The following is a 16,808-nucleotide window of genomic DNA, read 5'->3' on the forward strand; positions in this document are numbered from 1 at the left end:
TCTCGCTCCTGAAAGGTCTGGCTCTAATTTTTAGACTGTGCCCCCTACTCCTAGAATCCTCTATCCACCCTATCCGTTCCCCTTAATATCTTATAAACTTTGATCAGATCACCCCTTAACCTTCGAGACTCCAGAGAATACAACCCTCCGAGAACTCTGCGTTCTTCCAACTCTGGCCTCTTGTGCATCCCCCACTTCCTTTGCCCCACCATTGGTGGCCGTGCCTTCAGCCGTGTAGGCCCTAAGCTCTGGAATTGCCTCCCTGAACCTCTCCGAATCTATCTCCTCCTTTGAGACACTCCTTAATCAAACTTTTGGTCACCTGTCTTAATGTCTCCTTCTTTGACTCAGTGTCAATTTTCGTCCGATTACGCTCCTGTAAAGCGCCTTGGGACTTTTTACTATGTTAATGGCGCAAGTTGTTGTTATGCTATGTCCAAAACTGCAGTAAGGACAGAATGGGGGCAGGTCATAGGTTGGGATTATGGCTTGACTTCTAATTTGTTGTTGATGAAAATTCTTTCGAAATCTTAATACTTCATGAGGCACAGAAGTAAATGGAAAAATAGATTTCAGGTAGGATTTCCCTTTATTTTTTTGCTTAATTTCAAGCCATATTCTAGCCTGCAGGGGTGTAAAATTGGATGGGGACTGACTACAACCAAATTTTACCTCTGGTGCGCTTTCCAGGATTATTTCCACAGGACACCAAAAGCAAATGTATTTAAATGTTGGCAGTAATAACGTGATGGCATCTGTTGTCCCATTTTCAATTGTTACCATCTCACTGGAGAGGAATTTTCCAGATTTTATCCCCCTAAGCCGGCCTGGGTTTTTAATCTTTTTTTTGCCTCTCCCAGGAGATCACATGGTTTCAAGTGGGGTGAGGAGTGCATATATTGTGATGCACAAGGTATCACAATTGTGTGGGACAGGCTGGATGGACCAGTGGGTCTTTTCCTGTCTGTCATTGTTCGTATGTTCGTATTTACATTGGACGTTAGGAATGCCTGTATAACACAGGCGTTCAGTATGGTGAGGTGAGGAGGAACGTGAAAAATAATTTAAATGGTCACAAGGGGACCTGCAATTGAATGAGGGACTCTGTATCTCCAGTTCTACATCGCTTCAGTATAGCACCCCCTTGGAAGGCAGTGACACGGACTTGTCTTCGGAGGCTGCCTGCCCCTTTAAGCTGTTGCAGCTATGGCTTCTGCAGCAGCAGCCATCTCCCATCCTCTTCTCCCACCAACCCCGTGCTCGCTGACCCACATTAGCACCCGGCCTGGCAACGCCTCGATTTTAAAATTCTCATCCGTGCGTTCAAATCCATCCATGGCGTCGCCCCCCTCCCTATCTCTGTGATCTCCTTCAGCCCCACAACGCTCCGAGATCTCACAGCCGTGGGCAATTGCTGAAGATAATGCACTTTCCCAATGATAACAGAGGCAATATCAGAGAGGTGCTTTCATTCAGGCTGTTAGTGCCTGGTCACAGAGTGGGTACTGGTAGTTGCCTGATAGCAGGTCACCTGCTGAGCTTCTCAATAACAGGGAAAGGAAAACAACACTCATTCATTTATTACCTCATTCCCCTAATAAAGTACACAAATCAATACAGCACATTATCTTGTTATTCTTTTAAATAAATGATCTTTTTCCCGATTTTCCACCCTCCCCTCCCCCTCCCCCGAAGGCACTGACTCTTGTTCAGGTATAGAATGACATAGAATTTACAACACAGGAACAGGCCATTCGGCCCAACTGGTTTATGCTGGTGTTTATGCTCCACATGAGCCTCCTTCCACCCTACTTCATCTCACCCTATCAGCTTATCCTTCAATTCCTTTCCCCTTCATGTCCTTATTTAGCTCCCCCAATTCCATGGGGACTAGCAATTCTCCAGCACCTCACACAAGTGGCAGCCTGTTTGGAGAATTTGCCTGGATGCTTTTTTTCTCCGAGGGTCTGTGCGGTGGAATGAGGGGCCATTGCCCTCACCAGTGCTGCTCTAGGACAGTATCAGGTAATGCACATGGCCAGTCTGGTACACATCTCGTTCAATGTTTGCTACCCTGTGCGGGGAGATGCCTCTTCAAGGTGGCAGCAGGAGATATTTGTCAGACTGTGGCCTTTGTGATACTGTCCGTAGAAAGTGGTTGTGTGTGAGTTCAATTAAGAGAAATTAAATGCCTAATGGATGGGAGTGCTGTCAGTTGCCTAGGCCCCAAGCTCTGGAGTTACCTCACTAAACTTCTCCGCCTCTCTCTCCTCCTTTGAGTCTCTTCTTAAAACCTACCTCTTTGACCAAGCTTTTGGTCACCTGTCCTAATATCCCCTTATGTGGCTCGGTGTCGGTTTCTGTTAGTTTACGCTCCTGTGAAGTGCCTTGGGATGTTTTTACAACATTAAAGGTGCTAGAGGAGGCAGAGGGGATGGCTGAGGTACTAAATGAGTACTTTGCATCTGTATTTACCAAGGAAGAAGATGCTGCCAGAGTCTCAGTTGAGGAAGATGTAGTTGAGATACTGGATGGGCTAAAAATTGATAAGAAAGAGGTACTTGAAAGGCTGGCTGTACTTAAAGTAGATAAGTCACCCGGTCCGGATGGGATGCATTCTAGGTTGCTGAGGGAAGTAAGGGTGGAAATTGCGAAGCTTCTGGCCACAATCTTCCAAACATTCATAGATACGGGGGTGGTGCCAGAGGACTGGAGAATTGCAAATGTTACACCCTTGTTCAAAAAAGGGTGTAAGGATAAACCCAGCAACTATAGGCCAGTCAGTTTAACCTCAGTGGTGGGGAAACGATAATCCGGGACAGAATTAACAGTCACTTGGACGAGTGTGGATTGATTGGGGAAAGCCAGCACTGATTTGTTAAAGGCAAATCACGTTTAACTAACCCAATAGAGTTTTTTGATGAGGTAACAGAGAAGGTAAATGAGGGAAATGCAGTTGATGTGGTGTATATAGACTTTCAAAAGGCGTTTGATAAAGTGCCGCACGGTAGGCTTATCATCGAGATTGCAGCCCATGAAATAAAGGGGGCAGTAGCAACATGGATACAGAATTGACTAAGGGACACGAAACAGAGAGTAGTGGTGAACGGTTGTTTTTCGGACTGGAGGGAGGTGTACAGTGGTGTTCCCCAGGGGTCAGTGCTGGGACCACTGCTTTTCTTGATATATATTAATGACTTGGACTTGGGTTTACAGGGCACAATTTCAAAATTTGTAGATGACACAAAACTTGGAAGAGTACTAAACAGTGAGGAGGATAGTGATAGACTTTAAGAGGGTATAGACAGGCTGGTGGCATGGGCGGACACATGGCAGATGAAATTTAACGCAGAAAAAGGCAAAGTGATACATTTCGGTAGGAAGAATGAGGAGAGGCAATATAAACTAGAGGGCACAATTCTAAATAGGGTACAGGAACAGAGAGATCTGGGGGTATATGTGCACAAATCGTTGAAGGTGGCAGGACAGGTTGAGAAAGCGGTTAAAAAAGCATACGGGATCCTGGGCTTTATAAATAGAGGCATAGAGTACAAAAGTATGGAAGTCATGATGAACCTTTATAAAACACTGGTTTGGCCACAACTGGCGTATGATGTCCAGTTCTGGGCACCGCACTTTAGGAAGGATGTGAAGGCCTTAAAGAGGGTGCAGAAAAGATTTACTGGAATGATTCCAGGGATGAGGGACTTTAGTTACGTGGATAGACTGGAGAAGCTGGGGTTATTCTCTTTTGAACAGAGACAGAGTAGATAGAGTTCCCATTGGCAGAAGGGTCAAGAACCAGAGGACATAGATTTAAGGTGATTGGCAAAAGAACCAAAGGTGACATGAGGAAAAACCTTTTTATACAGCGAGTGATTAGGATCTGGAATGCACTGCCGGAGCGGGTGGTGGAGGCAGATTCAATCATGGCCTTCAAAAGGGAACTGGATAAGTACTTGAAAGGAAAAAAATTGCTACGGGGAAAGGAAGGGGCAGTGGGACTAGCTGGCTTGCTCTTGCATAGAGTCGATGCGGACTCGAGGGACTGAATGGCCTCCTTCTGTGCTGTAACCTTTCTACGATTCTATGATATAAATGCAAGTTGTTGTTGTTGAGTGTGTGGCAGAGTTGAAAGAAGTCAGTGAAATGATGGCTAACTCAGCATTTTACCCCCAAACCCAGGATTTTCAATTTTAATTATTTACTTGCTGCTTAAATAATGTGAAGACCATACAATGGGCTCTGTCCATGCATGACAACTGTGTACGGGCAACATTTTAAAAATTAACCATTGGTAATTAGTACAGGCTTTCTCACTACTTGTAAGAAATACTTGTAGTATTTCCCATCCACCCGTAGCGGTATCAGAAAGGGCATAGTCTAAAAATATCACCAATGCTGCACCTACGAGCTGTCTATTCTACACAGCTGCTATTGCCCAAGGCTCCCATTGCTGCGTCTATTTATGTTGCAGTGCAGTCTCCATAGCAGCTCAAACAACGTGAGAAAACAACTGTGAAGTATCAAAGATTGTGATTAAGCCTTGTGGCTTAATGGATGGGAAAAAAACATTGCCCATTGTAGTACTAGAACCATAAACACAGCAGCAGATCCTGGTTCCAGATCTGCTCCTACTCGATGTCGTTCTCTCCCACTTGGAGTACTGTGCTCAGTTCTAGTCTCCACATTACAAGAAGGATATGGAAGAAACTGGAGAAAGTATAAAAAAGATTTACAAGGATGATACCAGAACTGAACGGGTATAACTATCAGGAAAGATTGAACAGGCTGGGGCTCTTTTCTCTAGAAAAGTGAAGACTGAGGGGTGACCTGATCGAGGTCTTTAAAATTATGAAGGGATCTATAGGGTAGACGTAGAGAAGATGTTTTCACTTGTGGGGTGTCCAAAACGAGGGGTCATAAATATAAGATAGTCATTAATAAACCCAAAAAGGAACTCAGAAGAAACTTCTTTACCCAGAGAGTGATGAGAATGTGGAACTCACTAACACATGGAGCGGCTGAGGCGAATACCATAGATGGATTTAAGGGGAAGCTAGATAAACACATGAGGGAGAAAGGAATAGAAGGATATGCTGATAGAGTTAGATGAAGAGGGGTGGGAGGAGGCTGATGTGGAGCATAAACACCGGGATAGACTGTTTAGGCCGAATGGCCTGTTTCTGCGCTGTACACCCTAAGTAAGTGCTCCGAGATGTTCTCCTAAATGAGGGGTGCTATAAGAAAGTTGGGTGTTCTTCTTGTTTCAGTGAGCTGATCTCAGTCAAGGTGGTCCTACAATTGGCCTCAGCACCCCTGGGTTAGGGAGGGAGAAAAACGAGGCCCATAGTTCTCGCTCCTGATTGGTGCGCAGCGACTCCTGCGATGAAGTGTGGATGCAAGAAGGCTGGATTAAAGCAGGATCCAGTTCAGCTGTGAAGTCCCCCATGCACGAATAGCTAGCTAACACATGAAGAAAAGCCTTGAGAGAAGTAACTGAGAGCCGCTGCCACCCACAAAATCATACACCAGTAATGGTCAATGTGTACAGGAGAGGAGGGAAGAAAATTGGTGGGGGAGAGAATACAAGATGCAATACTGAAACTCTTGGTTTGAGATGGGGAGGGGGTGGAAATTACGTTGCACGTTGTTTTATTGATTACTTTAGACTCCAGTTTTATACTGTTCATTGATCACAGTTTGTATCAATTTCACCATCGCGGGGTTAAAATCCTGGGACTCCCTACCTGACAGCACTGTGGGAACACCTTCACCACACGGACTGCAGCAGTTCAAGAAGAAAGTTCACCACCATCCTCTCGAGGGCAATCAGTGACACCCACATCCCGAGAATGAATCTTTTAAAAAAAGTTTTGTTTCCCTTTTTTAAGCAGAGAATTGTTCTATTCACGCTTTTTAAAAAAAAGTAACATAGCTGGTCTCCTGTGTCGTTACATTTACCTGAGGAAGGAGGAAGCCTCCGAAAGCTTGTGAAGTTAAAATAAAATTGCTGGACTATAACTTGGTGTTGTAAAATTGTTTACAATCGTTACATACCAGTAGTCTGGGGTCGGCAGCACATTTGTGATGTTTGCTTGTTAACTCAGCCTGTCCTATTAAAGCCACTGCTCAGGGGCTCTTTATGGGGAACTGGTCTAAATCGGTCCTGGGGTCAATCAGAGTCTAATTGTTGTTTGGTGAGGTAAGTTTGTAGATTGGCAGATGCTTAGAAATTTATGGCTCCAGTTGAGAGAGAAGCAAAAAACAACATGGTTTTCTTGCTCTTACAAACATACAAAAAGAAATGTAAGGAAAGACCATTAGGCCCATCAGAGTTCACCAAATCCCTCTCTAACTGCTAGTACTCCTAAAAAAAGAACCAAAATATTTGCATTTTTACAATGCCTTTCACAGCTTCAGGACGTCCTAAAGTGCTTTACAGCCAAAGAAGTACTTTTTGAAGTGTAGTCACTGTTGTAGGGAAATGTGGCAGCCAATTTGCGCACAGCAAGGTCCCACAAATAGTGAAATAAATGACCAGATGTTTTTTAGATGATGATTGAGGGATAAATGTTGGCCAGGATACCGGAGGAACTCCCTTGCTCTTCTTCGAATAGTGCCATGGGATCTTTTATATCCACCCGAGAGAGCAGACGGGGCTTTGGTTTAATGTCTCATCCGAAAGATGGCACCCCTGACAGTTCAGCGTTCCCTCAGTACTGCACTGAAATATCAGCCTGGATTATGTGCTCAATTCTCTGGACTGGGACTTGAACCCATGACCTTCTGACTCAGAGGCGAAAGTGTTTCCACACTCTGGGGAAGGGATGGGGACAAGAAAACAGAGGGAGAAACCTGTGGTCACTTTCAGGAATAACATGGGAACATTCCTCCCTCAATCTCTCAGGCAATAAAGTAAGCCTCAGGAGGCCATGACATACTTGGGAACACACAATTTTACAGTCCCAGAAAAGACCATTTCCACCCACTAGGCCAGTCCCAAAGGTCACAGACTTTTTTTTAATGCTTCTAATACATTGAAGTATGACGCCTGGAGTATACCAGAGGATCTCAGTACTTGTCTATAGACTAATGGATCTCCCATGGGATTGGACATGGTGGGATGCACTGCTATTTTATGCAGGCAGGAGTGTTATACCACCTGATGCACAATATATTATTTTGCTGCTAAGGTGAAGTGTCTCCCTTTAAGGCCACAGAGTCTAATTAAGTAAACAGAGCCTCAGGTCAATCAGAGTTTAATTGCCTGGCGAGGAGACTGTACAAGGTGAGGTCAATCAGAGTTTAATTGTTTGATGAGGTCAATCAGTATTTAATATTCTTCAGGCTGCAGGTCAGACACTTGAAGTGTGACTGACATAGATGCACAATGAATGTACTGTTTTTAAATATATTAAAATAGATAGATAGATTTGTCAAACTGATTGCAGCTACATCGTACAGCCTGCTCCAGCCTAACTGTTTCCAAACAAAATGTAACAGCTAACTTTATCTTGTGTCATCATCTTACTCCTTCCCTGAAGGTGGTCATTCATGCTAACCAGGAAACAGTTACATGGTCAGCTCACCAAAATCTTGCCTAAGATATCATTCTTGATGTGTAAACATGGACAATGAGTGTCTGGGGCTATTCCACTATTCCACCATGGGAGTCACCACAGCTGAGCCTGATCCTCTGCTGACCCACCTTTCACTCATGCATACACACAACACACACAACACAAGAAGAACTACTGGAGAGTGATCAACAACAACAACAACTTGCATTTATATAGCACCTTTAACATAGAAAAACATTGCCAAGGCGCTCCGTAACCTTAGCTGATCTTTCCTCTCTCTAGCCCAGCGGTGCCAATTCCGAGGCCAGATCTTGTGCTCCCTACTGCTGCTCCAGCAGAGATTGATTAATTGAGCACAGACCGGAGATGGAACCTGGGACCTTTATGACCTGTATGGCTCAGTATCATATAAACCCGGACAGTGGGTTATTTAATCACAGGAACCAGTCTTGCCCTCATCTGATGCACTTTCCAACTATAAAGATCACCCTCATCAGCAGCTCTGTCGGTCACTCTGTTCTGTTGCAGCATCTTGCTGCTCCCCCACCGATATTCTCTGGTCTCCGGAGACCACACTCCTTCTGCGACTGACTTGCTCGCTCCCAGGATTTCATCAATGCTGCACTGAGCCAGCCGGCAAGAGGTTGCAAGAGTCTGCTGGTGGTGGGTTTCCTTGTCACAGTCCCTCCTGTCATTGGGGCAGTGTCGGTTCCCTCCTCATGGCAGCACACCTGAGTTCAGCTAGGCGTGTGTCCTACGCTGTCATGGAACTGCACACTGGTGCTTTAACACATTGTCAAACTGTGCCTGAGATCTCTGGGCTCCTCCAATTCTGGCCTCTCGTGCATCACCAATTTCCATTGCCCCACCATTGGCGGCCGTGCCTTCAGCTGCCTGGGTCATAAGCCAAGGAATTTCCTCTCTAAACCTCTCTGTCTCTCCATCTCTCTCTCTCCTCCTCCTTTAAGACACTCCACAAAACCTACCTCTTTGACCAATCTTTTGTCCTAATATTTCCTTATGTGGCTCGCTGTCAATTTTTGTCTGATAAGAACATAAGAAATAGGCATGATGTGGAGATGCCGGTGATGGACTGGGGTTGACAATTGTAAACAATTTTACAACACCAAGTTATAGTCCAACAAATTTATTTTAAATTCCTCCGAAAGCTTGTGGAATTTAAAATAAATTTGTTGGACTATAACTTGGTGTTGTAAAATAAGAAATAGGAGCAGGAGTAGGCCAATCGGCCCCTCGAGCCTGCTCCACCATTCAATAAGATCATGGCTGATCTGATCCTAACCTCAAATCTAAATTCATGTCCAATTTCCTGCCCGCTCCCCGTAACCCCTAATTCCCTTTACTTCTAGGAAACTGTCTATTTCTGTTTTAAATTTATTTAATGATGTAGCTTCCACAGCTTCCTGGGGCAGCAAATTCCACAGACCTACTACCCTCTGAGTGAAGAAGTTTCTCCTCATCTCAGTTTTGAAAGAGCAGCCCCTTATTCTAAGATTATGCCCCCTAGTTCTAGTTTCACCCATCCTTGATTACACTCCTGTGAACGCCTTGGGATGTTTTACTACATTAAAGGCGCTGTATGAATGTGAGTGTTGTTGTTGAAGCTCTGTTATTGCTTTAACACCTGAACTCATCCTTACCGGAGAGGCCCAGTACCATTTCCAAGTGAGACTTAATAGCTTCAGGAGAGGAGGGTGGGAAAGAGGGACAGACCAGCAAAAGAATGTTCCTGTTTGTGACTAAACAGAAGAATTTCTGTTTGTGTTAATAATCACACTAAACTCTGCTGAAAGAAAACAAACAGGCATTTAAATCACAAAGCAGGCCCAGGATTTGCATCCTTTTAGCCCCCAGTAAGTACTGTGAAAAGTCATGTGGTGATGACAACAGGCTGCTACTAGTGGCAGTTCCAATGGCTGGGGGCTTCCATGAGATTACATGACTCTTGCACTTAAATGTCTTTTGATTTACCAATGGTTGTAAGGGGGGTGGGGGGAGGGGAAGAGCCATGGTTTTTGATCTAATGCATTAAAGTCAAAATGGCTGAACGACCTTGGAATGGCTAATATTTTTATTTTTAAAAAAAATTAAGTTAAAGAGAGAATTTTATACAGAGCAGAAAGATTTCAGGTTGGATCCCTGGACCCTGATGAGTTAGTTGGTCTCAGCCAGGGTAACTGGGTTGAGTGTTGCAATTGGCTTTTCAGTGCCCCTGGGCTAGGGAGGTGAAAAAAAACAGGCTGGGGATCCTGCTCCTAAACCCTACTAGCACTTGAATGGGTCCATCTGCGCCTGTGGATACTGGGTGAAAATCAAGATCAGACTCTCCGCTGTTGATTAGCATTCCAGGTCTCACTGCATGAGGTTCACACATGAAGAAGAATGGCCACTTGGGCAAGGGTCCAGAGAGCTGTGGCTACCTGTACCTTTAAACAGGAGAGAAGAAAATTGTGTGGTTGGGGTGGGCGTGGGGGTGATAAAAAAGACTCACCGCGTTACAGAAATCTTTATTTCCGAGTGAAGTTTCAGCTAGATGTGTTCTTAGTCTCTCAGATTTATAGGTTAAAAATATTTGCATTTATAAAGCACCTTATTATGTTGAAACATCTGAAAATGTTTCACACAATAAATATATTATTGAAATGCAGTGACGGGCAAACAAAGCAATAATCCTGTACCAACACTATCCCACAAACAGCTGTTAGATGAATGACCAATTAATATTTTTTGGGTGGTTTTAGTTGAGGTAGGAATGTTGGCCAGAACACTGTCAGAATCATAGAATCTCACAGCACAGAAGCCTTTCGGCCCATCGTGCCTGTGCTGGCTCTTCGAAAGCACTATCCAATTAATCCCACTCCTCTGCTCTTTCCCCATAGCCCTGCAAATTTTTCATTTTCATGTATATGTCCAATTCCCTTTTGAAAGTTATTTTTGAAACTGCTTCCTTTCAGGCAGTGCAGTCCAGATCATAACAACTTGCTGCATTAAAAAAATTCTCCTCATCTGCCCCCCGCCTCCCCTGGTTCTTTTGCCAATTATCTTAAATCTGTGTCCTCTGGTTACCGACCCTTCTGCCACTGGAAACAATTTCTCCTTATTTACTCTATCAAAATCGTTCATGATTTTGGACACTTCTATTAAATCTCCCCCTAACCTTCTCTGCTCTAAGGAGAACAACCCAACTTCTCCAGTCTCTCCACATAACTGAAGACCCTCATCCCAGGTACCATTCCAGAAAATCGTGAGTTCAAGTTCAACTTTAGGACTGAAGTTCCAGTCTGGGCTGGCAGTACTGAGGGAGTGCTGCATTACTGAAATTGTACTTTTGCTAAGATGTTAAACTGACACCTGACTGCTTGCTACCGAGCTGAGAAGAAATAATTATGCTAAAAGGTACCAATATTGCTCAAAAATAGCTCAGGTTTCCTCCATATCCTTCATTGATGGTCTATTTCCTCTATTTTACATGAAGTTTGGAATTAATTCATCAGGAAACCCTGCACCAGGGGTAACTGTTGTAAACTTCCCCCACTGTATTTGTCACATCACATACACTTAAAGAAAACAAGCTTGGGATGAGTGCACTGCCTACTGTGGTATGGTACATGGCTAGGAAGACGGTGAAGAACCTAGATTTAATGACCGATCGGTGCTCAATAAGCTGTTATCAGCTGGAGTACTGGCAGGGATACTATGATTGGTGGCAGGACCCATGGAGTAGTGAGGAGAAAATAGTCCAGCAAAACCTGCTGGAAGTTTGTATGTGCGGTTGTCAGGTACGAAGAGGTTCACATGTGGCTGTGGTGCCCTCCCTATGGTCAAATAGTCTGCTAGCACTGCCCACTTGCGCTGAAGGGCACCAATAGAACAATACACCAGCATGTCAGCACCTTCAGGAAACAAGGGGAAGGGAGGAAATGCAGTATAAAAGGAGAAAGAGAGAAAGATTTGCATTTATATAGTTTGCATTCACAACCTCAGGACATCCCATAGTGCTTTACAGCCAATGAATTACTTTTGAAGTGTGGTCATTGTTGTAATGTAAGGGAACGCTGCAGCCAATTTGCACACAGCAAGCTCCCACAATCAGTGAAACAAATGACCAGATCATCTGTTCAAGGTGTTGGTTGCAGGATAAATGTTGGCCGGGACACCGGGAGAACTTCCCTGCTCGTCTTCGAACAGTGCCGTGGGATCTTTTACGTCTCATCTAAAAGACGGCACCTCCACCAGTGCAGCACTCCCTCAGTACTGCACTGGAGTGGCAGCCTAGATTATGTGCTCAAGTCTCTGGGGGGGGGGTGGGACTTGAACCAGCGCCTTTAACATAGGAAGACGTCCCCAGGAGGGTAATCAGACAAAAATTGACACTGAGTCACAGAAGGAGATATTAGGAGGGGTGACCAAAAGCTGGGTCAAAGAGGTAGGTACTTCTTTTCTTTTTTTAAAAAAAAAAGCACAAATCAAATAATGTACGAACATAAAGATCGGATCCTGAGCACATAGCCTAAAATAATATTTTTACATCGTTCGCTTTAAGTGTAAGTGTGTGTGAATAAAAGCCAACACCATTTTAAAAAAAAACCCACCCTTCCTACCGACTTCGAACGACCGCGCGTCCGCGAACCGTAGAATTTATTCTCTGCGGCCATAGTTCTCGGAATGAGCAGCGCTTGCGCCATGGTAATGGTTGCCTTGCATTGAGAGGGACTCCCCCCCCCCCTCTCCCAATTATGGGGAAACAATGTGTCGGAGAGGAGATGCTCTCGGTTACTTTGTTGTAACTAGTTTTCAAGAGGAAATCGGGACGGGCTGGGAAGTATGAAGGAAATGGTTGGAGGTTGCTGCGTGTGTTCTGACGAGAGGGGATGGGCTGAAAATCCTTTGGTCTACTGTGACGGACATGGTTGCAATGTTGCTGTTCATCAAGGTAAAGAGAGAGAGAGAGAGGAGGAGGAGGAGGAGGAGGAAGGCATAGTATATATCTTATTTTTTTAAAAAAGAAAAGGCTTAAGACCTGCAAGAGGATGTGGTGCATTTCTCCTTGAAATTGACGCGATCTTTCACACCGACAGTTAAATACCAGTAAGAGCTGCCACGCAGCCGAGGTTAAAATTTAAATCAAGAAGTTACAACGTTAATCGTATATATTTTTTTTTTGGGTTGGAGCAGGCCAGTGATGTTTCCTTTTAGTTGTCAGTCACGTAGACCTGCTTATGTGGTTAAAACCGTTTTCGCAACACATTTGTTGCCAATGCATCGTTTACATTATCCAGATGTTTTACATTGTGATCTATAATTGCAAGCCTATGTTTTTTTTTAAAAAAAATATGCAATATAACTTTTTTTCCCACCCTGGCGTTTCATGTACTTTGGCACGTTAACCTGTGATTAATAATCCCGTTAGCAGAAACTAAGAAGGGGGGGGGGGGGGAGTAGAGTGGAGCAGTGTTTTGTTCACCTACACTTGTCGAATGATTGACAGGTAAAATTAACATTTGTGATGTTGGTAGTTAGTTGCTTGGAACGTTATTGGTAACTATTGGAGCTTCTGTTTACAGTCACCCATAAGCCTTAGCTGATCTCCTGGTGGCCTGTTGGTTAAATGCAACACTGGATGTGGTATTAAACCATATGGATGAGACAATCCCAGGCTCAATCCCCCAGTCTGAGTGAGCCGATCTGAGCTAGGATGGTAATAGAGTCTCTTAACAATTGGCCTCACTGATCCTGGGCCATTGGGGGCAGGGAGGGGGAGAAATCGGCCATAACAACAACGCATTTTATAGAGCATCTTCTAACATAGTAAAACATCCCAAGGCGCTTCAGAGCAACGTACTCAGACAAAAAATTGACACCGAGCCAAAGAAGCAGACATTATGACAGGTGACCAAAAGTTTGGCTGAAGAGGTAGGCTTTAAGGAGCATCTTAAAAGGAGGAGAGAAAGAGCTGAAGAGGTTTAGGGAGGGAATTCCAGAGCTTAGAGCCTAAACTGCTGATGGCACGACCGCCAATGGTGGAGCAATTAAAATGGGGGATGCGCAAGAGGCCAGAATTGGAGGAATGCAGAGTTTTAGGAGGGTTGTAGGGCTGGATAAGGTTAGAGGTAGGGAGGGGTGAGGCCATGGAGGGATTTGAACACAAGGATAAGAATTTTAAAATCGTGGGTTCCATTAGGACAGGGTCAGATTTGGCTGTGCACAGCCTCGACTGTCAAATAGCTTGCCAACACTCACTGTCTACGCACACCAATGGAAAGATGGCCACTGGATAACTGAGTGTGTTCGGTGCAGGTGGAACAGACCCAGGCAAGAGTTTCTCCCCAACTCTTGTGATGCTAACTCAACACAGACTGGGGATCAGTCCTGCAACTCTCCTACTCTGTATTCGAGTATTAGCTTGTGCCAAAGGAAACAAAGGGAGGGAGATGCAAAAACAAATTACATTGCCTTCAATAAAAATAATCTTAAAGCCAGGGGATAGTGTCAGATATTTAGGTCGTAAAAAAAACCACACAGGTGGTTTTGTCATGAGGCCAAAAGGCTGCTGTTATCGTACTATTTATATATATATATGTGTGTGTGTGTGTGTGTGTGTGTGTGTACAGAGAGAAGGTATAAAGAGTCATAGCCAAAGGTACTGGGGCGGGGGAGGTGGGTGCTGCTGGTAACTGTACCTCAGCATCTTCAGGGGTGGGGGGAGACTTGCTAAAAGTTTGTTTATAAATGGATTTTTGTGTATTTACATTTTTTTTGACCCCCCCCCCACCCCCCGTTTTTATTTGCAGCTTGTTATGGAATCGTTCAGGTCCCGACTGGTCCGTGGTTCTGCAGAAAGTGTGAATCTCAAGAGAGAGCTGCCAGAGTGGTGTGTATTTGTCAAATTCCCTCAAAATTCTGTTAGGTGTAGCATTACGTTAATCCTTAAGAGCTGAGGGTAAGTGTTCATGTCGTAATGCGTTGCTTGTGATGATTCTAACATGTAGCCTGTTTATGTTTTAAATAACTTACGAGGTTGGAAATTTATCACACATACAATTTAGCTCCCCTGACGGTTCAGTGGATAAATGCACAACCGAGTTTAATACTGAGCCACATCCCACGTTTGCTCCTTGGTCTGTGCTGAGACAACTCGTCTCAGCTGGCACAGTGGCAGAGCTGACCTCAAGTGTCCCTGGGCTGAAGAGAGGGTAAAGCAGAAAGGGTCGTCATTCCTGCTCAGTGCCCACCGGCCTTGCTGGAAAGTACACATGTAGAAGCATAGAGAATGTTTAGCACAGAAGGAGGCTATTCGGCCCATCGTGCCTGTGACTGCTCTTTGAAAGAGCTATCCAATTAGTGCCACTCACCTCTTTCCCCAAAGCCCTGCAAATTTTCACCCTTCAAGTATTTATCCAATTCCCTTTTGAAAGTTATTATTGAATCTGCTTCCATCACCTTTTTGGGCAGTGCATTCCAGACCATAACAATTCACTGTGTAAAAAAGAAAGTCTCCTCATCTCCTCTCCAACACCGCCCCCACCCCGGCTCTTTGACAATTACCTGACTCTTCTGCCAGTGGAAACAGTTTCTCCTTATTTACTCTATCAAAACGCTTCATGATTTTGAACACCTCTATTAAATCTCTCCTTAACCTTCTCTGAGAACAACCCCAGCTTCTCTAATCTCTCCACGTAACTGATGGATTCTGCGGGATGGGTTCAGCTGTGTTAGCTGCCCCCTCCCCATCCCTAACTCCCACCAGCATCGATAACACCTGCTGACATTCGCTATTTAGGCCTCCACTTGAAAAACGCTCATTTGTGTGAGGCGCTGGAGAACTGCCAGTACTAAGGGAATTTTACCTACCACGAGTGGCTGGCAGCACACTAGTTATTTTATATCCTTTTACCTGCTCTTTGTTGTGATAGCTGCATCTACTACTTATGCCTATTATGATCATAATTACATGTGTACGTACGTGTTTACCTGTAATTGCTGTAAGAGCTTTCCTAAGTTTGAAATTTGCTACGTTAGACAACCACAAGAAAGAGAGAGAGAGAATTTCACTTCAAAGCTCAGTGCAGTTAGACTTCAGAATTGAACAGAATAATTCAGTCAAAGCAGTCTGCCATTTTGCTATGGGAGCGTTGGCAATCTTTCAATCCAGAGGCTTGGGTTTAGAAACTGATTGGGATACGGTGGTGGAGGGAGCTGAGGGGAGGTATAATTTTTTCACTCCTTGAAGTCAGATGGTTCACATCCTACTGGAATTTTGCCTGGCATCCTGAAGCAGAGGGTGGCATAGTAATGGTGGTGCCAGTGTCACAGAAAGAAAGAACCTGGATTTATACAGCGCCTTTCATGACCTCAGGACGTCCCAAAGCGCTTTACAGCCAATTAAGTACTTTTGAAGTGTAGTCACTGTTGTAATGTGGGAAACGCGGCAGCCAGTTTGCGCACAGCAAGGTCTCACAAACAGCAATGTGATAATGACCAGATGATCTGTTTTAGACACTGATGGATGGATGTTCTGCTCAGTTACTCCCAGCAGAGGGAAGGAAAGGAAAATAAGAGGGAAAATCACATCTGGGCAGCCCCTGGCACCTCCTAGCGAAAAACTTACAGGGGATGTTGCCGAGCAAGCTGTATGGTTAACCACACACAATTTATTTCCTAATGGCAACATAGTAAAAACAATGCAAATACTTTTATTATGCAGGAAACAGGGCCCATGAGCAACCTTTCAAAGTCATCTCAGATCCTGTGACCTTTTGCCTTGTAGTTTAAGGGAAGTTGTATTTTTTATTCATCAAAGTGACGGATGTCAGTCCCCAGGGAATGTAACATTTTCCACCTGTCCCATAATGTGCTGCAGCCCCAGCTTCAGCAGAATGCCTATTACCAAGCCAGGTTGACACGTCAATTTCCTACACTAGTTGTCTTTATGGCTTCCCTGAGTGAGTGAGACTCATCCAAAACTCTGCTGCCTGTATCCTAATTGGCACCAAGTCCCGTTCACCCCTCACCCCTGTGCTCACTGACCTACATTGGCCACCAATGTCTCCAATATAAAATTTTCAATCTTGTGTTCAAATCCCTCCGTGGCCTCGCCCCTCCCTATCTCTGTAACCTCCTCCATCCCTACAACCCTCCGAGATCTCTGAGCTCCTCCAATTCTGGCCTCTTGTGTATCTCCGATTTCCTTCGGCCCACCGTTGG

General features: G+C 44.6%; 1 protein-coding gene across 1 annotated transcript in view; it reads left to right on the forward strand.

Annotated features, from left to right (window-relative positions):
• Positions 1 to 12,289: 12,289 nt before the first annotated feature.
• The window catches only part of LOC137299846 (protein AF-10-like), a 123,359-nt gene continuing 118,840 nt past the window's right edge, over positions 12,290 to 16,808 (forward strand). Inside the window, 2 exon segments of the mRNA XM_067968778.1 lie at positions 12,290 to 12,537; positions 14,396 to 14,475. Of these exon segments, the coding sequence (XP_067824879.1) occupies positions 12,429 to 12,537; positions 14,396 to 14,475 (189 nt within the window). The 5' untranslated portion in view covers positions 12,290 to 12,428.

This window comes from Heptranchias perlo, chromosome 30 (assembly GCF_035084215.1).
Source record: "Heptranchias perlo isolate sHepPer1 chromosome 30, sHepPer1.hap1, whole genome shotgun sequence".
NCBI lineage: Eukaryota > Metazoa > Chordata > Chondrichthyes > Hexanchiformes > Hexanchidae > Heptranchias > Heptranchias perlo.